We start from the raw sequence: 27,819 nt of genomic DNA on the forward strand, positions 1-27,819 counted from the left end.
ACTTTCCACGAGAAGAGGACAACCACAACATCCTTCCTGTTTTATAGGGTCTCTTTTTGTTTTTTGTTTCGCAGAGGGAATTTTTTTTTTTTTTTTTTTTAATTAAACCTAGCACAGAAATTACTGGGTTGGTACATAAAAAAATGTTTACGGGTCAGTGACCCACACACACGCGCGCGCACACGCACACACGTGTATATATATATATATATATATATATAAATATAATTTTTTTATTTTTTCTTCTGGGTAATCATGCAGTGTGCTTTGGTGAATACTGAAAAAATACCTGATATCAATTTAAGGACTACAATCAAAATCAATTAAACAAATACACTATATGAAATTCTAAATCAAGATGTGCAGAAATGAAGACACGCAGCCCTAGTTTTGATTTCAAAATTCAGCTGTTGAATTATGACGTTAAAGTTGGACCAATATCGTATTAGGATGGAAAATACATGAACAAATACAAATTATTTTTATGAGATTGCAGCTTTTTCCCCCTTAAGAAGACAAACTGTTAAGGATGATATAAAGGCTGTTTTTCTCTCAAATATAGAAAACGTCTACATTTCTATGGCATTAGTAGGGGCACACATTTAGTTGGTTAGGATTATTAAGGTGTCGGCTGGGAAAAATGTCTTCCTCGTAATGAGTTCCAATTTTCCTTTTCCACTGACATGCACGTTATTCTCATTCATGAGGGATTGATGGCTATCCTTAAAATGCATGCTCATACTGAGTGAATCGTACAAATTCAGTGTACAGCATTTGTGGGAAAATTAGCTACTAACGTTAGCAATCACGTTCAGCATTAGACCGCCAGAGTCTACAATTTTTCTTCAAAAAACGCTATTTAGCATCAGCTCACTCATATATTATGTTATCCGTACATTGTTACACTGCAAACAGTATCATCAAAATCACTTCCAAATTTTCTGTAGTTTTTTTTACCAAAATAATCCCTGGCCCGACAGTGTGCAGCTGCAATAACACAATCAGTGGCTAAAACACTGTTGTGGCGGCGCTTACATCCATTTTCCACTACTTACCTGATGTCGGCTCCCAGGGGCAGTAGCTTTAGAAAGGACGCCCAGACTTCCCTCCCCCATAGCAACTTCATCCACCACCTAGGCGCAAATTGACTCAATCTACTGTATTTCTTTAAATCGACTTCAGTTATTAGATCTGTCCCCCTTCCCCTCACCCCAGCAGCCATAGTGGAAAAGACTACCAAATACAACTATGTAATATTAATCAAAATGATTGCACTTTTATTTAACATATAAAAAACACACAGTAGTTGTAAACAAAACAGTGTAAAGAAAAGCACTAATGAGAACAAAATAACGTGCTAACGCTCGTATTCAGCCGTGACAACAAAACCTTTCCAGTGGCCTCTGACCTCAAGAAGTGCAATAAACCCCCTTTTGTGCTCATTCAAAACCTGTTTGAAATAGATGCTTTTTGTTTTAATTAAAAGCTTCAAAGAACGGATCCTTTTTTATTTCAATATGAATAAGTGTACAGACATGCAAGGCCAGAAACACAATGGATGCATGGGGTTGAAATGTGTTTGACACACGGTGGTGAGCATTGTGGTCTCGCAGAAAGAAGTCAAGCTAAAAAAAAGTGTAGGACCTGCCTGCCGGCTGGTCAAGTTTTGAGTCCACAGTCTCATGCAGTAGTCTGAAGATATGTTTTTGCACTGCAACCTTTCAGCTGTGTGCAAAACACCCAAGAGTGAAAGGAAAGGTTTGAACCAGAAAAAAAAAAGAAAAAAACACACCTACACATTTTCCGATTGTATGGTCGTTCTGAAAGTGCACGTGAAAGTTGAGTTTGTGTACTGATTTCACTTGTTGCTGATAAAGGCAATTCTCCCCCCCCCCCATGTAATGTACACATTCACATTCAGTGTCGTCCACAGTATGAGGCATTTAAGGCGACATTTCTCATTGCAAATCTTCCCTCAGAGACCAAGCAAAACATCAGGACCTATTAACATACTGTACAAAAATATGATTACCTTCATATCACAACTTCAATATAATAATTTAAACACTTTCACAGGGTAACTGCAAAGTATCACTGTTTTGCTCCACACAGAGGCATCACGTTGTCCTTTGAGAGGTGAGCTCGTGCATCGCCAACGATCTAGGATGAATCAGTAACTGGGCTCATCAATCTCATCGTCGCTCCAGTCAGGGGGTGCATCGGTTCCAAAGTATCTATCTCCAAAGTTCCCTAAAAAAGAAACCGAGTTAAGTCCAGTCACATAAGAACAAACGGTTGTGATACATACAGCAGGTGCACACATTGATTATACCATAGGAGAAAAATTATACTTCTGAGGATACATGACCCCCACAAAAATGTAGAAATTGGCGACTTTGCAGATGGCAAAGCGCGCTTATGTGGAGGGCCACTGCACCAGTAAAATTCATGAAAACACCTGACTTTGAAAAAAATCTTTTGTCTTGATGCATTTGCCTGTAAGAGGCAGGCCCGTTTGGGCGCTGGCTGACATTGGCGAGTTGCATGTGAGTGTCTGGGCGCGAGGTGTATCATAGTTCACATCCATGATCTGTTGTGAGGTGCTCACCAATGCCAGGTATGATGTGGAACAGATCGTTGACCTTCTTGTCCACTGCTGTGGTGATGATCTTGACCTGCGGGAAGGCGTACGCCACCGAGTGCACTCCCATTTCAGCCATTAGCAGAGAAACCAGGAGGATCTTGTCCTCTTGTACATCATGGTCCTGAAACAGAAACATACATACTGGATTCATTTGAACATTCAGTAATTCTTTCACACTCCACCAGTGGGACCCACACTTTGAGAATCACAGGAATAAGTTGTTTTTTTTAGCTTAGTGCTATTAATGTGTTTAATTCCACCCTGTTTACCTCCGTGTACATAGCCCATCATCCATATATGGTAATCAACAAAGGATGAATCACAGAAATTGGACTCTTTGTTTTTATTGACTTTGTTGTGTTTAGTTCTCATTTTCTGAGAGTAATGACTTGGGAAATCATGCAATTATTAAGATAATCGCATACAGTGTTGCCTCGAGATACAAGTGACCTGACCTGGGTTTTTTGAGGTACCAGGCATTGATCGGCCGAAGTTTCGCTCTGTCTTATGGGCTCAAACTTTAAAAATGAGTGCTGCGTGGTAGCAAGTGGCTCCACTAACTTGACAAAAAGGAGCACTTTGGCTGGTATAATCAAATGTTCTTTTTAAAAGACCCTTCAAGATGTATATTGCCACTATCGGTTGGAGTTTATTTGAAAAGTAACTTTAAAACAAAGAGAATGACACTTTTATTTTAAACAGCAGCATCCTCCATCAAGCATACAGCGTACATTGGAAAACACCACATCCACATGGACTGACACACACACCACACACACCCACATGCACACACACACAGACACACACAATTCGAGAACAAAATCCAGCAGTGTTTAAAACAATTTCTGCAAGAGAAGCTAGCGATACCTTGACAAAGAGTATTTGCACAACAGCAGATCGACTTTAAGCCACATAACTGCAGGTCACGTGGGGGCGCAAATATGACCGTGTGTTTGTAAACAAACCCTAGTGTTGAGTGCAAGCATTCTTTCTAAAACGGAAAATAAGTTTGTGGAAAAATAACTGCTAATGAAAGGCAAGGAGACAGAAAACTTGCTGCAAGGAGCACACTGTGGAGAGCGGGGGGTAGAGCAAGTGTGGGAGAGAGAGCGACAAGAGTGAGTGCATTCCAAGGTTCAGCATGAACGTATTACCAGGCATTTGATTTGCCTGAATGAAAAAAGACAGAAAAATAGGCGGGGATGGGGGCTCAGTTTTTCTTGGTGTAAAACTGAGTTATTACTTACAGAATATCTTTAGCAATGCATGTTGAAAGCTGAATGATGCTCCCAAACCGTTTTAAGGTTGTTATGTTGCCTCCTATATTTAAAATACAGAATTAGCTTTTGTGCACTGTATTGTCTGTACTTTCACCCTTGATCAGGCTGTGCCAATGTGGAATTTTAGCATTATACACCATCTCATCCTGTACTTTATTACTTCGGCTTCAGACCAGACCTTTTTTACTCAAAAAAGAAAATCTAGTCCAGTATCAACAGTTTTTCTTCTATTATTCACATTCATTAAAGCAACAGCACTTCTTTTTTTTTTTTTTAACTTTTTTTTCTTGTATGGGTGGGTTTGTAACTATGAGTGTACCCCTTTAAGAGCAGAAGGGGGGGGGGGAGTCAGGTGAACAAGCAGGAAACCGTGTGCTTCCATGTTAAAAAAAAGAAAAAGAAAAGAGTCAGGTTGTGGTTCACTGCTGGATTGGTTTTCATGTGCGCTGAGAATGTGTGACAACTTCCATTGGTCTGGATTTTTTTTTTAATCCATGCAATTTAAAAAGACGGAATTCCGCCTATAAACGAAAAATTTGTATCTGTATTAGTGTGTGTGTATGCATGTGTCTGAGACTTTTGGCTTGGTGACACTTCATAAAATCAGTTAATACTTGGTGCATTCTCTTTTGTGTTTTGATGACTATTTTACAATATAGCGGCCGGTTTCTCAATAAAAAAGTAAAAACAGTTATATGGGGGACTGGAACAGATCATTGCATTTCCATTTATTTTAATGGGGATATATGTTTTCAGATGAGAACACGGTCAAAGAATACATTAAACTTGTATTTCAAGGCACCACTAAATGATAACTTATGGTCCCAAAACAATCAAGCAATTCTATCTCATCTTACAACTTAAAGAAAACATTAAAAATAAAGGTGCTTGATAAACGTGAGGAGCATGATCCTGGACCTGTTTGACGTAAAATTTCTTGATCATGTAATGTAATGATATTGGTGAATAAAACTGACTCAGGCAGCACGGTGGAGCAACTGTTTAGAGCGTTGGCCTGAAAGTTCTGAGGAGTGGGGTTCAAATTCTGGCCCGCCTGTGTGGGGTTTGCATGTTCTCCTCCCACCTGCATGGGCTTTCTTCCGGCACTAGGGTTTCCTCCCACATCCAAAGACATACATTAATTGGAGACTCTTAATTTCCCTTAGGTGTGATTGGGAGTGTGACTGTTGTTTTTCTCTATGTGCCCTGCGATTGGCTGGCAACCGGTTCAGGGTGTACCCCGCCTCATGCCAGATGAAAGCTGGGACTCTCACAACCATTGTGAGGATAAGCAGATCAGAAAATGGATGGATGTACTAACTCAATTTCAGCTCATGCTGCAAGAAGTAGTACGCACCAAAAGGACTCGAACAGCCATCATGGCTGCAGCGCCAGTGGACACGGTGCAGTCCATCAGAATGACATGATCTTCACTTATGTCTTTGGGGAGACGCAGGTAATGAAGCTGTACAAGAAACAAAATATGAATTTATGCCATCATATTGGAGCGTTTTTTTATGGCTTACTCTAGCATCGTATCGTTTTAAACCTGGACCTCTGGTTCTCCTGTGTCTTGGTTGGTCTGAATGAGGATTTTGCCGATGCGGACATCTTTGCAAACCGCCCTTAGAGCCGGCTCCATGGTCTCCCCTGCTCTCAATATGGATACGCCAGTGATCTGCATAGACACAAAAGAAGAGTACAGAGTGGCGTGTGTGGAAAAAAACTGTTTAAAACAAAAAAGGCTGCAGAAAATCTTTACCCTTTTCCCATGAAAAGCCCTCCCTTCATAGTCCTCTCCTTGGGGTGTCTGGACTATGTGGGGCTGTGAGAATAAAAACATGGAATTAATGGCCAAAGGTAACACAAAAGCAGTCAGGAAGCAGACTAGCATCTCTCTATTTTCCATTTTAATTTGTTGCCAAATGTATTTCACAGTTGGGATGGTGTTCTCAGGCTTGCAAGCTCCTCAATGTTTCCGCCAAACATAACGATGCTCATTGTGGCCAAACATATTCATTCATATTAAGTTCCACCAGACCACAGGTCATGTCTCCAAAAATTAAGGTCTCTGTCCTTGTGTGCATTTGCAAACTTTAATCTTTTTGTTTTCTTTTGAAGTGATGTCTTCATTTCCAAAGGGCCAGGCACTTGAAATTTTAATTAAATATTGATTCAAAATGAATGAACTCAACTCTGTATCTTAGTCTAAAGCACCTGTGATGGCAGGAAGGAGAGAGCTCGTTCAATCAATAGACGCATCAACCTCTTGGAGTAAAAGATGAACTCATCCCGGCTAGTTTCTTTGTTCCTAAATGGGGTGACATGGAAAAGAAAGATGTACACATTACGTGGACGCTGGCATTTTACTGTGGTGAAAAGGTGTCCTTGCTTACCTGATGATGGTGTGCATGCCTTTGACCTGGGGTGTACTCTCGAGAACGCTGAGCGTCTGGGGGAGGGGTTGGGCTTGGTGTGCGGAGGCCAGGGCTGCCCTGTCACCATGGCAACAAATAATGATGAAGGTTGAGAGGCGCAGAAAGAGAGAATGGTGGGCATCAGCACCATCCACTTTTGTATGAATAGAACAGACATTGTGCAAGTTCACAGTTGCACACATTCTGTCAACAACATACACACAAAGTTGTGAGTACTGTGAATGCAAAGATGGACAGAAAACAATGGAGTTGTGAAACAGTCTGATTGATTTGCAAGAGCAGAAAGACAAAATAGAAAAGCACACAGTGTCTTTGTTAGCCTCATTTGGTAGAAAATTACAAAAGAAGAGAGACCATGATAGAATTAAATTAAGATTATAATACAAACATGAATGGACAGATTAAAAAAGATGGATCCTCTTTGTTTTACATCTTTTGGTCTCAGTTAATTGTAATGATTCTCCAAGATTACACACATAATGTACGGGTTTGGAAAGAGTTGTTAGCCGAGGGGGCAACCCTTGGGCTGCAAACTGAGCACACACAGTTACAGGTAGTGATGCAGTTGTAGTGACTAACATCACGCTCCAAACAGCTATAGTGCCAACAATGTCACTGAGATGCGCATTAGCCAGATGCAAAGAAAGGAGAAATCATAGCAAATGTGCTCACATATCCCAGCGAAGTTTCCTCTATGGGGAATTTTCGATGAAACAAAACAACGGAAACAAAAGGGACACAGAAAGATGGAGAACAACAGATAAGGGGAAGAGAAACAAAAGTGCACAGCATCACAGTGGATGAATGAAGGCCCAATCTCAGAGTGAAGTAGAAACAGCTACATATTGTCCATGGCGGTTGATGTGAAGATGTTTACTTGTGCAATTGTGATTGCGTAGATGTGCATCTATTGTGTGTGGAAGTCATTTAATCAAAGTCTAGAGTGGTGCAAGTTGCCATTTCTTTTCACTTCCTCTGAAGTGCCAGCTTACTTCCTCTGTGAGTCTCTGAGATGCTGTGGCCTGACCTTCAATGAAAGAAAAAAAAAACCCCAAACACTTTTTAGCAACGGCAATGGAAACTCTCAACAGCTGATGTGGGCAACTTTAGCAAGATCTGCCAGCTCTGTCTGTTTTATTTTATTATAGTCACTCTCTTTTCCTGTTCCCACTAAGAGGAGGGGTCAGACATTGTGGTGGGGTGTATTTTTAGACACAGAAGGCAGCAAGAGTGTGTGAGTTGTCATTTCTCTTAAAAAAGAGGGAAAACCAACATCCTCACATTAAATGCTGGCTGCTCCACATTCACCTCCCCCACTTTAAAAGTAAGGTAGATGCTGCAACCGCTTCATTTCTTAAACTGCGCCTCAAAACCTTTAATATGCTCTATGTGCCAGGACTAGTCAAAATATGGCTCTTTGATTAATATAGATTTTATAGATGTTTAAAATTTTTTAAAAAAAATTTGAAGCGTACTAATAATAAAAAATCAAGGGGGTACCATGTGAGGTGAAATCATTAGCAACAGCAAACCACAAGTGATATCAAAGCAGCAGTAGAGAATTACCTGCTACCAGATATAAGCGTCACACTGGTGAATTCGCACTCTTGATACAAAAAAGAGAAAATACCTAAAAATGGTCACCCCAATACGCAAAGACCCAATGGTGGATGCGATGTTTCAATCATATCTATATATTTCCATCCTCTTATAACATGATTTTATCAGTTTTGTCTAACAATTGTAATTGGTCTACAATGGGGATGCCTGGTGATGTCACATGGCAGCCAGCAGATGAGTGAAGGCAGAGGTTGGGCGCATCCCTCTTTCTCCCAGTCTCGCAGTAAAAGGATGCAGGAGCAGAGCAGTCGGGTAAGAGGGCAGATGTTGAGGAGAGGATTGATGATAGACAGGATAAAGGCCACTCTACCTGACGCTGAGCTCGCGCTGTGAGCCAAGGAAGGCGGTGGGATGACGGTGTGGTGAGAAAAGAGTGGGAGAGCAATTTATCATGATTGTGCGAGTGCACATGTGAGTAAAGGGTACAATAAAAGGTGCATGTGCTTGTGATTTCAATGTAGATCACATTTGGAAAATGTTAATGTACAGCAACCGACCACAACAGTGATAACAGAATAATAATAACCACAATATAACTATAACGAACACTACACCTATACAAAATATTCTGCCTTTGCAAAGTTAATTATACTGATTGGATACAACATGAATTATTACTTTAATATTTTTCATTATAAATTAGTTTTCAATGATGTTCAACTGAATGGCAGTTGTGTTTAATATTTTGATTAATTCTTTAAAGCACCACCGTCACATAAAGCAAGATTTTTAGGATGTTTTTAATGGAAAAAAGGCACCCGGAATGGACATCATCCGTTCTTTCACCACACGTCATGATGTTGTCGTATATGGAGTTTTGCATCTCCCACTATGATAATCCTCTCAAGGCATTCGTATTGGAGAAGCAGAAGGTGACGTTTTTTTCAGACGCTCATACTCGCGGCTTTGTGTGTTCATACCACTTTTACCGGTGGCAAAGTAGCTGTTTTTTTTCCTGCGTGTTAGCCAAAATGCCATCTCCCTGTATTGCTGGATATAGGTCTGTCATGAACGAGGCTCGAGGGCGGACCCAAATGCACAACTCCAGAGGCAAGCAGGTAGTGTACAGAAAGCCTTTATTCGGTCCGTGGTCAATGATCAGCGAGTCAGTCAGGAAAAGCAGCAGTATCAGAAGAGGCAGGCTTACTAGGATGGACAGGAAACAGGCGAGGGTCGGTACACGGTAGATCAGGAATACGGGATGGCGGGAACGAGGCATGGGAATCAACAATCTGGCGGAGGACTAGTGCCCTATAAGTACTAGGTGTAATCAGCCGAAACAGGGTGCAGGTGTGTGTCGACTAATTGGCTGACCACACCCAGCCTGAGGAGGATGCCAGGAGCATGACAAGGTCGAACACACGGGAGAATGGATTCACTCTTCATACGTTTCCAAAAGACCCGGTTCGTTGTGAAAAATTGATTGCACAGGTGCAAAGGGCAAGAGCTTCAAGGGTTCCAAATGACAGGTAGGTGTGTATAGAGCCATTAAAATAATAATAGTTGGGTGGGGGGTGTAATCTTCTTAGAAGTAACAAAAGATCCGCATCATAATAACTTAATAAAGTACATAAGTCAGGGATACTAAATGTGTCGATGTCGCGGCCGCGGCGTTGTTCATCGCCGCCGCAGAGGTGGATCGGGCGGGGAGGTAGCTTGACTGCATGCGGGAGGAGAAAGGAGCTCTCCCCCCGCCGGCCAGTTACTTTGCCCAGCATGGGTCCTTCTGAGTACGGTACATACTGTCATACATACTGTCGGGGAGTCAGGTGTTAGTTGAAGTGATCCGCATATCATCTAAATATGGCTTGAAACGACAAGGTAATATTGCCCCGGTCACTTCACTCGATTGTGATCGAAAAGAGCTTCCGTGTCAGAGGTGGGTTTGGAAAAAATCCGAAAATCTCTGTTGTCCATCTCCCATAGCAGGTGGCACAGCGTGTTCTCAATGGGGACTATCCCAGTGTGACAGCTGTTAATGACGTTGCAGGCAATATGGCTACCACTTGGATGCCAAATGAGACTTCCGCAATTTTGCGCATGGATGACACGCTGTGCGCTCATATTTATTTTTTCGCATAGACATTGAAGTGAATAATATTATATGTAATTTTCATAACAATATGTATTTTAAAATGTATATAGCCATGTCAGTGGCACTTTTAAGTTTTAGCAAAGCACAAAGTGTAGTGACACCACCAACATGTGAGTATAAAACCGGTTCAAACTGATTAATGTTCAGAATAACTACATTAAATGTAAAATAGATATGTTTATTTGATATTCTTTAAGGCTTTACATAGAATTTTCTCAAAGGTAATTCTTTTTGTTCAAGATAAACACTAATATTTTAAATCTTTGATGGTAAATATTAGTAGGCTAACTTTAACTGCCAGATAAATAATTTCAAAAGCAGGACAAAGTGGTCTTAATAACATTAAGGGGAGCGGGTCATGACTGTGCTTTTCGTTGGCCCCTAAATGACTAGCTCGCTATGTACAGCCCTGGTTTAAGGGATCTTGCCATGACAACTAAAATGGGATTAGCGGCTTATACATTGATGAAGAAAGCAGAGAGCTAGCTGTGAGAACGAATGTGAATTGCAGGGACACAATGACCATCAATAATTGAAACGTACGTCGCGGCAATAAATTTGCAAGCTTCAAATTGGCTCCAACTATTCTTTCCCAATACAGCTGGCTGCTTAGGCAGCACAGCAGGATGAGAGATTGAAGCATTCTACAAAGCAGGCAAAAAAACGGCCGTTCACGTTTACATTTTCAAATGATCACTTCATTCCGAGAAAATCACAATATCCTACCACTGGTGAGCCATTTTCATCGCTACTCATGTGGTCTTTTTGGGCCACTGGTGTATATAATGTAATTTGAGAATAAAATCTGTAATATGCTGTAAATATATATAAAACAACTCATTCCTGCTGAGCAATTGTGTCCACACCATGACAGCAGCTGGAGAGTCGCATTTGTGAATGAAGGTTACAGTGGGACTGTCATCCCTATAAACATTATAAAATAGATATTGTAATGAAAAATACATATAACAGTATTAACTTCAATGTCTATACGGAAAAAAAAAAGTGATCGGAGAGCGCGTCATCCATGCACAAACTTGCGCAATTGAGTGTCCCTCGACATCCAAGTGGTCTCCATATTAGTCACGTCCTGTGTCCTTGACGTCATCGTCACTCCCGCCGTTGAAAACGCGCAGTGCCTGCTTCTATGGAAGCCGGACAACAGAGATATTCCGATTTTTCCGACGCCCCTTCTGACACCGAAGCTCTTTTCGAAAAGGACAACACCACACAACTGAGTGAAGTTACCGGGGCAATATTACACTATTGTTTCGAGCACTCAGGGCAATATTACACTATTGTTTCGAGCCATATTCAGATGATATCCGATCACGGCCAAACCGCATCCTGTCCGATCCACTTCCGCGGCGGAGAGGAGCCATTGCGGCTCATCGCAGCCAGGTGGTGTGGCTTATGACAAGACCCGAGTCGTGCTGCTTTATGCGGGTGCTCACAGACGCCGCAGTACTGAGCAACACAGTCGAGCCGGGGCGCTTTATGCACGCACGCGACTGAGTAACACATTCTCAGCTGGGTTCTTAAGAGCCGCCCCCGTCCCAAAGCCCGACGCGCAGCCTTTGCAGAAACTGTGACCGCTGAACGCGGCGCCTCAGCCGGTGTGGCTGACTTTTGGCACCATGGTATTTAAGTAGGAAGTGGAGCCGAGCTATGCTGCTTTTAGGGGTATGTTCAAAGTCGCCGCAGTATGCGATGAACACTATCGAGACGAGGCTGAGTGAGACATTGTCGGCTGGGCGACGCGCACATCAACACATTTCATACGCGGATCTTTTGCTACGCTATGAGAGAGACCGATTACGTGGTCCGCCCCAAACTATTATTTTTTTTTTAGTAGCTGTATACACACCTACCTGTTATTTGGAACCAACGAAGCTCTCGTCCTCTGTACCCATGTAATCCATTTTTCACAACAAACCGGGTCTCTTGCAAACTTATGAAGGGTAATTCCATTCTCCCGAGTGTTCAAGCAACGTCCAGCGATGCAATGAGCCAGCATTTTGGCTGACACGAAGGAACAACGAGCTACCTTCCCGGAGGTAAGACTAATGGAAACAAACGAGTCCACGAGGGGGGGGTCGCTGTCCTTTACGTCACTTCCTGCTTCTTCTCGAAAACAAATCCCAGAGAGGATTTTGAAGGTGCGAGTTACAAAAAGCTTTATAAGTCAAAATCATGTTTTGTGGTGAAAAAACACATGGGACCATATTGGCTGTGGGTTTTTCATTAATAATATACTAAAAAAATCATCCATTTCATGACAGGCCCACTTTAAGAATCGATAAACTTGTGTGGTTGAAATCCCAACAAGGCTATATGAAGCAATATAATAATATAATAATGGACATTAAGGTTAAAAAAATGGACTATCTTTTGATACATGGATACAATATATGGGCAATCTCAATAATTCTGATAAGATTTTCACAATAAATCCAGGGCTGATAATTCATAATTGTCCCCCTTTGGTGCAGCACATGTTTTTATCCGCTAGAGGGAGTAGTTATGCGATGTAAGGGTTCTAAAATACACTACAAGACAACAGTAAAGAGAGACATTTTAGGGATTAATTCATCCTTCAGAATTGAGATAGACCCTTGTTTTCTCTTCAAATATTACAACTTCATCATACCAAGCCATCCTTATACTTCAAACATTGTGGTAACATTTGGAGAACCTCATTTTCTATTACTAGGCAAAAAAAAAACATGCTCAATAAAGCGTTGCTCCGATGAGTTTGTCGTGGAAAAACTCAACAGACCCACACCAAGCCAGAGAAAAAAAAACATGGCCAAAGAGCGGGGCCCAAGTCTTAACTTAAAATTAAATGGCATGAAATGCTTCCTGTTTTTGTGTGTGTGTTAGGTCGAATGCATGAACTTTCTCACCTCCTCCAGCTGACTGTGGACGTGCTGCACTATCAAGTCAATGGCAACCATGTTCCCACCACCTGACAGAATGAAAACAGAAAGGATAATGGTAGCAATAAAATACCTTGAAAGCAACTTCTTCTCACCCTTCCCTTTTCTGTTCATAGGTCATAGTCAAGCCATCCAAATGGACGGTGATCGTACCGCGAGGCACCACGATATCCGCCAGGCGCATGGTGGGTTCAATGTACTGCTCAAAGGCTGGCTTGACAAACTTATTGTACTGTTTGATGACACCCTCGATGTCTCGGCCTCGCTCGGTTATGTCCCTCCTCAGCCGCCGCACAAGCCGGATGTCCGAGTCCGTGTCCACAAAGATCTTCATGTCCAGCAACTTCAATGGAAAATGAAAAATATTTAGCAAAACATTAAGGTCTCATACTTTGGCTATGGAGACCTCCACAGGTTTCTGTGGTGACTTTCTAACATGAACTTAGTATAAAAGCGTCAAAAGCGTGGTTGTCCTGTGTAGAAGATGAACTTTTGAAAGCGTACTTGTTTGTTATGTTGAGAGCATTGGTTCAGGAGCGGAGAGGGAAGGGGGAGATCTTTGCTGGTTACATAGAAAAGTGAAAAATTCAAAGGACATAATTGTAGGCATCTTGGCAGAAAAATCTATGGAACTCAGGGATGCTTGGATGATTTTAATTCATATTTCACGTTTACTGAGACACCAAAGAGATGATATTACATCCCAAATATTATAAATGTTGGTTTGGTAAAACAAGAGGAACTTTTAAGTACATACTGTAGAAATCATTTGCGTAAATGTATTTTGGCATGAACAATACCCATGAATACAATAGGAAGATGAAACACCCCACAGACAAACAAGAACATGTTTGATCACGTGCAGGTCTGTAGTCATGTTCTCAAAGAACAATAACCTTGAACCTACCTGTAAGAGCTCTTTATCAGTAAAGGCCATGATCCCCTCAAAGATGATAACGCTGGCTCCATACACAGTTTTCTGTGGTAGATAAGTAACATGACATTGTGAGAATTTCTAAAAAAATAAAATTGAAAAAAATAGTAAGAATGTACTATAAAATGGTTAATAATTGAACTGTCAGTGACCATATTTATTTTAGATTAACCAGAAAGCAACCATTTATCGTGGGGGATACATTCCAGACCCCTGGACAATTTGAAAACACGTGACCATAGTTGTACAACTCTATGAAAATGTAAACTGTAACTAATATACAAAATACAGTACGCATTACAGTGTCTGTGTTGATATGTGCATTTAAGAGGCGGTGCCAAGTAAGGTGACCATGTGATGTTGGAATATCTACATGTGAGTAATCCGACGTGAGCTGTGAGTGACAGCAGTTCTTGCATGACTGTGCTCATTGTGTTTTTGTGAACGTGTTTTACTGTTCCCCCTGCGTGCAAAAAAACAACTGAAAACTCCATTGGTAACTGGCCTTTCTTGTCCACTTACAAGTGCATTACAGCATCTACATGTATATTTAATAAAGAAAAAGTCCTGCCACAAAAATCGAGAATTTGCAATTGACTGACACCCACTAGAAAATAAATAAAATTAAAATTGATTCATATTGCATTCTAATGGAATATCGAGCCCCAAAGAGGGCAGCAAAGGCTCATATTTGTATAGTTTTAAGTTTCTATATATACTTCTACAGTTTAAAACCCAGAGAAAAAATGACTCCTTGAAAAAAACTGCCAAACTGCAAACAATGAATGACACTATAGCAGGGTAACACTGTATATGCAATAATTCTGACAGGCTGTTCATTCTTCTGTAGAGATCCTTACCCAGTCTTTCTGTCTTCCATGAGTTGTGAAGTCATACACAGGGATTTTAACACTCTTGCCCTGCTTGAGCTTTCGGAGTGTGTGCGTCAGCAAATCAAAGTCGAAGGCATCAGGGTGGTCAAAGTTATAGTCGTTACTGGCAGCCCGTGTCTGCTGTTCTGACGAAAGGACCTGAAGCACACCATCAGAACGATGTTTCATAAATTATGCATTATCTACAACATTTTCACAGGCCCACTATCACTGTACAAGCACAGTGACAAATGTTTTCAAGAATAAAAACCTCAACATTCCTACATTTTGCATATTTTTACATTGCTCGTCATTTATTTGCTATTAGGGGTGTTAAATTGAACGCCAGATGTCTGAAATTGGATTTGTAGTGGTTGTTTGTCTGTACTGGTATATACATTGTAACGAAAATATTTGTGACATGGAATAAATAGTGTCTTGTAACATTTGAATGATTTCCTTTGTGGGCAGAAATATTTAATATTGGCCAACCTGGACCATAAGCGCCGATATTCAAATTACTTTGTACAGTATGACACCTTGGTATAAAAAACATTTCATGGGGGTCACAGAAAGTGATTTTGCTTGATCCCAAATTTGTTGCTATACCTCTAAGCATTTAGGAACATTTGCACTCAAGCTCATGCTCAACAGCAGAAGAAGTGAAGAGAACTAATTATACGAGACCATCTAGCGACCACGGTGACCTTTGCACCAGGTGATCAAGCACTAAAAGGCCGAGTTGGAGGGTTGTTTGGATCTCATAGAGGTCTCTTCATGTAAATTAATGAGTGGAGAACATAATAAGACCACATAAACCGCCATCTGACCCAACTCTAATAATGAATTTAAATTCAAGACACATTCCAGGAACCTTTTAGATGTCGGCTTGCGGACACAGCAGAGTGAAAATTGGCAACTGTGCTGAACTCTGGCAGCCCTGATCAAAGTGTCAGGATTACATAATCACAGTGTGTGTTTGTGGTACCCAGAGGAGCAGTAACAATGCCCCTCACCCTCCTTCTTAGACAGCTTCACACTCTAATATTTAAGTCTTCCTTTTCGATCACTCTGGATTCCAAAAGAATTTTTGTAATCTGTCCACCAGAGTAAACGACTGCACTAAATTATTGTTTCAGGCCTCAGTGTACTAACCAGTCTGACCAGAAAGAGATGAAAAAAAGGGGGTGGGTGGAAAAACAGGTTAGGATATGTTTGGCCCTGCAGAGAGACACGTTAAATGATGAAGTGGGGCTGCGAACGGTTGCATACCTTGTAAAAGGAGTCCATGGAAAGGAGGACAACCCAAGGAACATCAAGCGCTTCGATGATTTTTCGAGCAACGGTCGTCTTCCCTGAAGCACTGCCACCACACAGACCTGAGACACAAGGTTGACATAATATCACTGGATGGTATTTTGTATGCTCTCATATTCGTTAGTAGGACACAAATGCAAATACTCCCCCTCTGTGGATGGCTTGAGGCAACAGTTTAAGAGGTAGGCTGAAGCTGAGAGCATAGACATTCATTCAAACATTTATTAGACTTGTATCAGTTATTCAAGAGGAATCTGTCTAAATATATGCACAGTGGACAATAATGTGATGACAGACTAAGGATGCATGGATTGTTGTTTTAAGGACAATGTGTTTTACTTTGTTTGGTCAAAATACAAACTTCTACTAAATTTCATTAAAACATAATCCATCCATGCATTTTCTGAGTCGCTTATCCACACAGGGGTCACGGGAGTGCTGGAGTCTATCCCAGTTATCTTCGTGCAGTAAACCCTGAACTGCCAGCCAATCACAAGGCACACATAAATAACCATTTCACACCTATGGGCAACTTAAGAGTCATCAATTAATTATTGCATGTTTTTAGGAAGTGGGAGGAAACCGGAGTGGCCAGAGAAAACCCATGTAGGAACGCGGAGATCATGCTAAGTACACACGCAGGCATGAGGGGAACATGCAAACTCCACAGAGGCGGGCCTGGGAACGTTAACTAGTTGTCTACTGGGCTGCGACTCAAACACAAATTTGACATATATATATATATATATTGATTCTTATTTTCTTACTGATTTAGTAAATGGGTTTTTATGTTTTATCTTTAATATATATATATAGCACTTTGTAAATGCAGTTTTTTAAATTAAAAAAGTAGAGCTATTTGGTATTTTGATTAAATGAATGAAGTAGTTAATTTGGAAGACAAAAAACTAAATGATCCATCCATTATCTGAGTCGCTTATCCTCACAAGGGAGTGCTGAAGCCAATACCAGCTATCTCCAGGCAGGCACGGGGTACAACCTGAACTGGTTGCCAGCCAATAAATACTTTCTTTGACGTCACGCCGACCACGTGTTTTTGTTTAAAACGCCATTTTGGATAGCAAGATCCTGTCTACATATCATGGCTAGGAAGCGATAAGTGTATACTGTAATGTTTTATCTACAGTTAGCGTTTGATCTGTTATCTTGAAAGTCATTTGACAAATAAACACTAAGCAGAGGTGATTGAGGCACTTGTGCTGGAGTGAGGAATAAAGAAAGAAGCCACATGGGAAACTCAAGAGCAAGTATCGTCTCATTATTATTAGATTGAGCTATAGTACTTGTATATAGCAAGTGTGGTGCGATTGTGACTGTGTCGACGTCAGTGAGGCACGACGAGACAGGACAAGGAAGGAGAGCTAGAGGTTGGGGGGGCAAAATAAATATCACCCACGTTAAAAAGTACAGTTGAACTCACGTCTACGTTATTCAAGAACACGACAGCAAGATCATAACATGGTGTCAGAGTGACAGTAGTATAACTACGGACTCAAAAAAAAAAAAAGCGACAACAAGGAGTCGTCCAATGTTCCAAGTCATCCAATTTACCAGATGCGTGATGGAGATTCAAGCAACACGCCGAACTCATGTTCACGGGACCGCTTAAAAACAGAGCTGAAGAGGAAAAGTGCAGTTTATTCCTGACGGGATGTCAGCAAAACGTGGACATTGACCAGAGACGAAGATAAGTTGGTATAAAACTATTACAAAAAAATCTCTGATTACCTCACTCCAAAAACAAACCCCGTATTTGCTAGATATAAGTTTCACGAGAAGGCGCAAGGTAACTGTGAGTCATTTGAGCACTTTGTGACAGAACGCAAGCTGTTGGTTAAAAACTGTAACTACACAAATAGCGATGAGATGGTCAGAGACCGCATAGTTTTCACTACCAACTCACCGAGTGTGCGTGAAAAGTTACTCAGTCAGGGCCGGAGGGCATGCTTGACAAAAAGCTAACAATGAAATACCATGATGAAAAGGCCGTAAGACGCTTATAAGCAAGCCAATATTCACAAAAAGATCACAAAAAAACGCGAGTTGTATTGTAGGTTTGCCGTTCAGTAGGCATCGTAAACAAAAGTCACGTGACTTATGACGTCACGTGAAAAGTATCTATTAGATAAATAAAATGTAAAAAAGACACATAGCAGTGTTCAAAAAGGGGTGCAAAGACATTTTATAACCCTGCCCCCATGTTACAATACTTTTGCATTGTGCATTAAGCTTCCGCTAAGAAACTTTTGTTACAAGACAAATTTGTGTGAATCTATACGCAACTTGGACTTTATTTTGTGCTCATTTTAAAATAGCCCACAACTGGGAGTGTCACTAAACAGCTTTAAGCAAACGTCTTTTGGAAAAACTGTTTGCCATCTGCCAGAGGAGAACAAAATAGTATATAGTAGATCGAATGTGACAGGCTAGTTGGTTGTTGTAGTATCAAAGCGTTTTTAGGGGTCCAACTACCACGACAGACATACAGTATTTAACTGTAATTTTAACAGTTACCAGCAGAGGGACCTATTGGGAGATGCTCAAAAGATGAAAAGAATTTATCCCTGCTGCATTTCCGATTTTGCTGAGTGACAACATGAGTGCAAGAGGTGCGTTCGCAGACACTGCATTAGAGGGATTGACTGTGTTCTTTTGTAATACATTATGTAATTGTAAAAATGGATTACTTTGAAAATTATTTGAATCAGAATGTTTTGGTTAAAACACTATACAAGCGCACCGTCATAATTTGTAATTTCTTATTATTTAGCCAGGGCTGCGAAGGATTCGATGTTATCAGTGTCCTTTCACGTTTGTTCTTGTCATATTGTTGCATGTTTTGTTTACACATTTTTGTGATTGTGGTGTGAAAGCTGCAGCTGGCTACTAGTGTGAACTGAATAGGTGAAAACAATGCAAAAATACAACGCCAGTATTTTACGGGGAATAGAGTCAGCAACAGAGACAAAGAGAATAAATACCTTTTTGGGAGCAGTGAAATTGACTTTGAACTTGTTCATGTACAAAACTGACATTTCCATTGACTGATGAAAATTGATCCTGTTTTTTTTTCTCCACATCGCAGTATATATCGCTAGTTAAAAAATAAAACACTGTCATTCTTTTCGAATATTGAGCAGTCCTAAGATGCATGAATCGTCCTACCAATGACAAAGGCCTCTTTGGACTGTGTTCCATGTTCATTGTACCAGGGGGGCCGCCCCGCGGTATAGATGGTGCGTTTGGAGGTGCGGAGGAGAGGCGGCTCAGACTTGCACTGACTGGTGGTCCTTTTCCGGGGCGAAAGGCCCGTGCTGACCGACGGGAGGAGGCGGTCCAGTGAGCCATCGCCGCTTCCACTGGGAAGACACAACAGAGAATGTTGCCATCGTTGAGTAAAGGAATCATTCTTACACACAAGGGCATAAGGGCATGGGCATAAATTGTTGAAGAACCTTCTCAGTATAATCATACGGTCCTGTATTCAACTTGTTGCACATAGCGTTAGTTGTTGTTTGTTGCATGTGTTTTGGTAGCGGAAACGAGACTCAAGAGCATCAACAGAAAACTGACACAAGCACGGCGAACCCAGATCTCAGATTTTGTAAGGCAGATGTGCCAAGCGCAAAACCCCCAAATCAACAAATACAGATCATAACAACTCCCCTTAATAATATGCACAAACTGTCCACAACAGCATGACAATCAATTGGATACCATAATTAACATTTTGTGAAAAGAATACCTGCGTGGTATCCATGCATTTTCCAAGCCGTTTTATCACACAGGGGTCGCAGGAGCGCTGGAGCCTATCCCAGCTAACTTTTGGCAAATGGCAGATTACACCCTGAACTGGTTCCCAGTCAGCTGCAGGGCACATATGAACACAATCACTGAGCAGGAATTGATCCCACCCTACCTGCACCAAAGTCAGACATGTGTATCACTACACTATCACTGAAGGTTACCTGGGTCAGTGTCTGTCAAAACTGAGCTTGTATAATCATTAAATTGTGCAAGTGGCACTGTAGGTTCATGAGAAAATTATGATAACAATGTACTACAAAGCCTTAAAGTCCCAAGGCAACCAGCTCATCATTGTGTGATTGGTAGCCATGTTAACAGTAAACAAGACTCAGAATGTGCTGAGTTACCGCTTGAGGACAAGTTTTGCCCAATCTAGTGTAACGGCAAGGGTGCCAAAGTACACAAACTGACCCGAATCCATGACAACAGCTCAGCTGTTTGCGCGACTGAGTAATGTGCATGGTGCATGCTGAGTGAGGCTACAAGTCCTGGAACTCCAGTGTCATCACTAAAAAGATTTCACAAGATGTGATTTTTTTTAAAGATTAAAATGTTACACGTGACAGTGTAACCCTAGTCATAAAAAGTTCAAGTCACACAACAGTATACAGACACAAAAATGATACATAGTAATATAAACTTTGAGAAATTCACATTCCGTTTAACAACTTGCATTTGTTTATGGGCCCAAACTTACTGCATTATCCGAGACATCCAGACTTCACCCAGTGAGGACTGTAAAAAGCCAGCTGCCATTGTTTCAGAAGATTGTCACTGTACGGATGTCCTTGCAATGCAATCCCCTCTGTGTTTTTCTCTTTAAGTCAATCCTCCCAACCTCCCATTGGCAACACGCCCCCACAGGTGGCGTGTCAAGCGTTCAGAGGTGAAGCACACTAGGGTTTATCTTATCACCGCGGGGTCAAATGAGGATGGATGGGGTCAGGGGAGAGCACATGCATGCAACCACACACACCACACACACACACACACACACACACACACACACACACACACACACACACACACCACACACACACACATTCACACACACACACACACACACACACACACGCAGCAGCCACTTGGTAGGTTTATCCATTATAACCAAAAAATGGTGCGATAAAAGATTAGCACCGTTGAATATGCTGAATCACGCACTTCTGCATTTACAGTCACATGCTTTCTACTGTATACACTGTTCAGTCTTTGCGCAACAAGAGAAGGGGCACCTGAAAGCACAAATCTTACTCAAGGTCAACAACAGTCACACCAAACAAGTTAACAATCATGTTGTATTATCACTGCCTCTCCTTTTGACAAGTTTCTTCAGTGTCTTACTTTATTACTGACACCATGCATGAGTTAAACCCAGTCAAGTTTAATAACAACACTGCACTACTTCTTGTAACATTTACTGCAGATATATTGAACACTGATGTGAAAAAAAAGTATTTGTCTTGCTAATTAGGTTACCACTTGGGAGGCTTCTCAATCTAAACGGCTTAATAACAGATATTTACTTGAGTTCTGGAGGAACAGGTCAGTATTACATGAAATAATCATTAAACAATCAACATCACAGAGCTGATACTGAACCACACCATCCTTCAAACAAGTTGAACTGACTTATCTACTTTAGAACAGTGAGAAGACGACAGAACTGTAAACCTCCAGTCACACAATACACAAAACAACAACACAAGTTATCACAAACTCCACAAAGCAATAATGTCAACAAACACCCAGAGTAAGTACGGCATAGTATATTCTCCATGGAGCTAATTCACATTTCACAAATAAAGCTACAGTATTACAAAAATAAGCGAGAGGAACTTCACCCATCCATTTTCTATACCGCGAATCCTGTGTTCAGGGTCACAGGTGAGGTGGAGCCTAATCCAAGCTGACTTTGAAAAAAAAGCAAATTCCACCCTGGATTGGTCAAAACTCAATTACAGCGCACTATTATAGAGAAGCATTCACATTGTAGTGAATATTACAAACAGAAACAAATAAGAAATATAACAACAATGGACAATAAATGAATAAAATGCACTTACCGGCCATCAGATGTCAGTGTCCAGCAGCCAGATATCCTGGCTCCTGAATAATTTGGTAAAGAGCTCATATGTAAAGGAGGAGACTTCCACCCAAGAGACTCTACTTCAATAATTGGACTCAACAGCAGCCGTGGACCCTCTCTTTTTTATGTACACTGCGGCATTTGTGGTGCAACACATCAGAAGGGAGCCACAGTGTGTGAAACGGGGGAAGATGGGGGATCAGCTTGGATGTGAAACGAAACTTTACAACATGCTTTCCGTTTCCTTCCGTTCTGTGGAGCTGCGCGCATGCAGGAGGGAGGCACTGCAGAGCGCTTGGTGTCAAACTACAGCACCGCCTTCTCCTCGACGCTCCACCTCATCCAACCCACGAACAGCAAAGGCAAGAGGAGGACTCATCCTTACAACTAACTTCATTAGGCGGTATTAATAGTGGCTGCTTCGCGGGCGCGCTTACGTCAATGCGCGTGCAGCATCTGCGCCTGACAGTGCGCGTGCGTGGCGCAGCTGGGGCTGAAATAAGTAGGGAGAGGACTGTGACGGAGGCCGGGGAGGACCGAAAGGCTGCGGGGAAACAAGAAGGAACAAACAAGTGATTATTCTAGGCTAAATACTCAACAGCTTCAAGGAGGCTGAGGAGGGGGAATGGAGGGAGGGAATGGCAGAAGGTTGGACTTGTTTTCGCTCTGCAGAGACCCCAGTGTCCCGGAGTGCTTTACACCAGTCGCACACATCATGATGAAATACAACACTATTTTCACCAGTCACACACACGCTCGCTCTGTCCTTCTCTCTCACTTCATAAACAGCATGATGAAATCCAACACTCCCGCCCTTCTCATCAGCTGACACCCCTCCTCCGCCAACAACACACCCCTTCCACTACAGTCAAAACACCCAAACAAATCAATATGTTTACATGAGAACCACAGTAAATCTATTCATTGTTTTACAAGCTTTTGAAAAATACTGTCCGTGGGGATATTTTACAAGACCTATAAAAAGTGTTAGTGGACTTGCAGCGCAAACAAGAGTTGCTGCAGAGAGAGACATCACATCAGAATATTGTGAGCAAATTAAACAATCACTGGTCAGCAGTGTTGCCAAACAAAAATGCAGAGGAGGGAAAGTAACTGAGGACTACTGTCCGTCCTTGATTATTCCAAGGCTAGATGCTGTATGGCAAGTTTGACAACATGGTGACATGACTCAAATTCCTAAAAGCTCATTTGAATCTATTTTAGAAACCAAGCACAAACTTATGTAAGCAGAAGTAGGCCCCAGAGTACACCTGCAGGTTCAACTATGTGCATTATTGTTTTAAAGCTAGTTATTCAGGGAACAATTTTCATGGCAAAATATTCTACTTTTGTTTTTTTTATTGTAGCACTTCATAAATTGAGACAACGGATAATGTCTGCTATAAAGACGCCCCCAAAAACATCAGACTAGTTGTCTACGCAACTTAACATTCTGCAGGGGGGGAAGATGCAAACTCTGCCTACACATGGCCAATCTTACATCCAATTACTAATCTATAACAGCAGGAAATTTTTTATTTGTGATTGACAGTTAGCTGGACAGGCGAGACAAGATGGCAGCGGCCATGTCTTCTATGACCACTTTGGCTCACGATATTTTCTTAGCAGGACATCACTAAACATATGTACAAGTGGCAGTTTGTGTTGTCATGACGTAGCAGCGTATTCCCCAAGCCACCAACCACTCCAAGAGATTTGGCTCCATCGATCTATCTCCTGCACTTTGCTGTAATCATTGTTGTACACCAGAATGCACAACTACAGTGTTTATTTTTATCATCATTGGAATTGCTGAGACATATGTACTGTACGCGTATATGTGTATCTGCATATTTGGCTGTGAGTTGCTATCGCACTGTATTTTTAAGTGAAAAGCAAAAGTTTGTAAGCATTTGAAATACTATTTATTTACATTTTGGGGTATTTTGAGAATTTCAACAGCTAAATTATTCGCTGCAGTGTACATTTATAGTCGTCAACTGGAATCCAACCGTTAACTGCTTCATGTAATATGTTCATCAAGTAGGATTTTCAACAGGTAGGTGTGGAAGAATGGCTCGGTCAGCTGTGACAATCAACTTTGTACGTAATTGTAATGAAGAACAGACACCACTATCATGCCAGTATTGCATCTGTTCAGATTTGATATCTGCACACCTTTTGAGTTGACCAAAAAGATAACGATCTGAATCTCTGGTTGTCACATCTATTATGTGGACAAGAAAGGCCAATCTGTTGTAAATCTAATGAGTTTAGGCACATGACACATGACTAGAGTATGACAAATTGATTGTATGTGGCTTTTCACAATAATTAATATATTTATTTATCACAAAATAAATAAAATGGTCACAATACTTTTTTCAGACTCGATAAATTGCCATCCTCACGGTGACCCAGCAAGTTGGCTGGCTTTGTGATTAGCCGCTAGTGAGCTCAGGGAAAGCCGGCGGACCAGTACATTCTTGCCGTTGTTGGCTCCGTCCAATAATCCACACTCCATAGCCTTACTATATATGCAGCGTGTACATTGACACAACAGATACACTTGGTTAACTGTTTGTTGTCACGAGCTAGCTCACGAGCTAATACGAGCTTGATAGCTAACAAGCTACCGAATTGAGGTAAGCAGTTCGCTCCACAGTCGCAATGTCATTTAACGTCAGCTCTTCGCTCTGCATTGTTGTGTTTTTGCCCCCCAATTAACACAAACACGTGAACATTAAGTGTTTTTTAAGCATAACCTCAGTGATACCAGTTATTGAGTCAAAAGTTCACAAGATTTAATATGATTGACATGCGCAGTTCTGGTTTTCAACGAACCAACCACACAGTAGCCAGGTTTACATGGAGACCTTTTGTGTCATTCCAATTGAAATAATTTCGATGGAAGATCTTCAGTCAACATGAAACATCATTCATTCCCATCGGCTGTATATTTGATGTGCACATTTCATCAGAAAAGCCTCTTGGACTATGTCGTGAATGTTAATCCTTTATCAAGATGGAGGTTTACCTAGCGGTCTAGCAGAGTACTCAGGATTGCTTTTATATAAAAAGAAATGTGTGACAAAAAAATAACTTCCATCCATCCATTTTCAACAACACTTATCCTGGTTAAGGTCGTAGGGTACTAGAGCCCATCCCAGCTGATTCGGGCAAAAGGCGGACAACACGCTGAATTGGTCGACAGTCAGTCGCAGGGCAAAATTTAAAAGATATATAATCTAAAAAAGATCTCCGTCTCATAACATTTTGGTACCCACATACACACAAAATAAGAACTCCGCATCTCAAAGGTAAAAAAACTCAGCTATGTACACCGCCAGCGCCTCCAGCAGAACATTCTCTGAGTCAGGAATGTAAATTAGGTACTGCAATAAAAATATTATTGTGCAACATAACGTTTTATAATTAGAGATTTAACGAGACACTTGTACTGTTGTAATTTTTGTCTCAAGTATGCAAAGTATAAATACTGTACTGTGGACACATTCTAAACATTCTGTTACCCACACACGCGCAAAAAAACTCCCCACCTCCAAGGTAAAAAAAACTCAGTTACATCGCCAGCGCCTCCAGCAGAATAGTCTCCATGTAATGAATGGTAACTGTACAGTAATATAATACAGTAAGTGTTTTATAATGTATATTTATATTCTAAATGTTTAATACTGTTTTTATTACATTTACAAGGTTTTATAATTAAAGATTTAACTAAATTTCTATTTTTGTCTCAAATATGCAAAGTAAAAATACTGTCAACATATTTTAAACATTCTGGTACCCTCATAAAAATACAACTTAGCAGTTTTTCACTTTTCGCAGGTCGTTCTTGTCCCAATTAACCACGAAAAACGACAAATTACTGCAGTCCACCCCTGCGAAGCAGAATCAAATTCCATTCACATATGGCCTGTTTAATCCGATCGACGTTTTTATATTGTGCTTTTTCATTCGGTTTGGGTTTCTAAACCAATTATAATCGTGATAGAAGACTGCATGTAAACCAGGCAAGTCTCTGCAGCTCTTTAGTCTTTATTTCAGACCCAGGGGGGGTCCATATCACAAAGTAGAGAAAAACAATTTAATAGATGAGAAAATAAATACTGCAATCACAACAGTAATAATAATAATTATTATATTATTATTGTTGTTGTCATTATTATGATTTGAAAACCAAAAATACAATAAAAAAAGAAGGCCTTATTTTCCACGATTTCAGAAACATTAAAAAAATAATAAGGTTAATTGTAAATTTTGGGGGGGAAACGTATCACAATAAAAAAATTATTGTGGCAGGCCTATATAGTATAAGGAGTATGTGTGGCGATCGTGACAAAAATGATGCAGTTTATGGAGTGAAGGGCTAATGGTTAATTTAAAAAAAGCAATACTCAAGCCATGTTGTGTGCACGGCGTGTTTATTAGTTGTATATCTGTAATTACTATTTTGCCATCAAAAACATTTTCTCAGTCTTGTTTTTGTTTTAAGTGACACGAGAGCAAAAAAAAAAACATTAAAAAGCTTGTATGTTAGGAAACCGGTGTTTCGGGTAAAGACAACGCCTCTTCTGCTGTCAATTACTAAAGAACGGAATAAGCTAGAAACCTTTTTGTTTGTTTGTTTTGTCTGGTGAAAGAAGAGAGTCTGTTCTTTGGGTCGGACGAAAATTAAACTAAATCAAGTTGGGGTTTTTTTATTCCCCTTGTGGACACAGAGCCACTACTTTTAAACACACCAACGCGATAACACCATCTTGTGGTCTTGTCAAGTATCATACATAAGTCAAGTCCAGTAAGAGGGGAGCTCACTGGCTGGCTGGCTCAACGTGACAGTTCCACATCCGCATTTAAACTTTCACACGATAAACAAATTTAGCTATATCGTGGTGGTGTTTACGTGATTTATACACCGTTTGGTGGATTTTGTTGATGGCAAAGTTGTTCACGAAGAACTCACCTCATGCAAAATTTAACAAGCTAATGGGCAAAACGAGCTGACACAATAACTAAAGAATAGTATGTTATCAGTATATGGATGTCATTTTCATAAGATATTCATCGGCTGTAACTTGTAAGATCAAAGTAAGCGTGTCGTTTTAGAAGACATAATAGACACTCCTGCGATACTGTGGCAGGCCATATTTCCATAAGTGTACAGTAGATGGTTACTGTCGTCAAATAAAAACGGCCCAGTATTACTAATGCATTTTAGTTTGTAAGACAAGTGTCCTAAATCGTGAATGTGCGTTACCTGTTTGAAGGTTTGTCGCCCTGCTCCATCCCCACGAATCTTTCTTCCCTGCTTACCGACATTGCTAATCTACCAACAGTCAGATGTTTGGAGTACATTTTTTTTGTTGCTCCAAGGGATCATGGGACTTGTAGGCATCCTGTATTCCATCAGACCGGGTGACAACGACAACAAAAGCCACGCAAGACTACATGTGCCAGAAAGCAACGCTTGGACTGTACATTACAGTCCTGTTGAGCCTTGAGCACAACGTGAGGAGCTTTCAGGCCACGTGTTATCGAAGCAAAATAATGTCTTTTTGACAATATGGACATGTTATGTTGGGCTGGGGGTCTACATAATTACCTACACAATACACTATAGACTTAAATTTTGTATGTTAACCCCTGTAGCACCATTTAACTAGTGGAGACGAAACTTGAAATTTCCATGTATTTAGGACTGTATGTAGGTATTATGCACTTGAACATACATATTGGTAAAGATCC

The 27,819-nt window shown here is 40.9% G+C and overlaps 1 protein-coding gene across 7 annotated transcripts; it reads right to left on the reverse strand.

Annotated features, from left to right (window-relative positions):
- Positions 1-1,255: 1,255 nt before the first annotated feature.
- Positions 1,256-27,430, reverse strand: uckl1b (uridine-cytidine kinase 1-like 1b). 7 transcript variants are annotated; one of them, XM_061811466.1, is made up of 15 exons: positions 27,332-27,430; positions 19,326-19,519; positions 16,095-16,201; positions 14,811-14,981; positions 13,924-13,995; positions 13,170-13,359; positions 12,984-13,045; positions 8,293-8,309; positions 6,321-6,419; positions 6,142-6,235; positions 5,687-5,749; positions 5,480-5,602; positions 5,282-5,389; positions 2,609-2,765; positions 1,256-2,250 (listed from the first exon to the last, which is right to left on the reverse strand). In XM_061811466.1, the coding sequence occupies exons 1-15, from the start codon at positions 27,427-27,429 to the stop codon at positions 2,171-2,173; spliced, it is 1,635 nt and encodes a 544-aa protein (XP_061667450.1). In that variant the 5' UTR covers position 27,430; the 3' UTR covers positions 1,256-2,170. The 7 variants fall into 7 exon arrangements, 6 of the variants coding, with proteins under 6 accessions (XP_061667450.1, XP_061667441.1, XP_061667459.1 ...); XM_061811457.1 differs by having other exon boundaries at positions 5,474-5,602; XM_061811475.1 differs by lacking the exon at positions 27,332-27,430 and adding an exon at positions 22,031-22,297 and having other exon boundaries at positions 5,474-5,602.
- Positions 27,431-27,819: the final 389 nt, after the last annotated feature.

Source organism: Syngnathoides biaculeatus, chromosome 2 (genome assembly GCF_019802595.1).
Source record: "Syngnathoides biaculeatus isolate LvHL_M chromosome 2, ASM1980259v1, whole genome shotgun sequence".
Classification (NCBI taxonomy): domain Eukaryota; kingdom Metazoa; phylum Chordata; class Actinopteri; order Syngnathiformes; family Syngnathidae; genus Syngnathoides; species Syngnathoides biaculeatus.

What these genes read in the sequence shown, in the direction of transcription:
- uckl1b (XM_061811457.1), bottom strand. Translation starts at nt 27,429, where the DNA reads ATGTACTCCAAACATCTGACTGTTGGTAGATTAGCAATGTCGGTAAGC. An exon ending in GGCGACAAACCTTCAAACAG is followed by an intron (nt 19,520 to 27,331) that starts GTAACGCACATT and finishes GTGTCTTCCCAG; the next exon opens with TGGAAGCGGCGATGGCTCAC. An exon ending in GGGCTTTTCATGGGAAAAGG is followed by an intron (nt 5,603 to 5,686) that starts GTAAAGATTTTC and finishes GTGTCTATGCAG; the next exon opens with ATCACTGGCGTATCCATATT.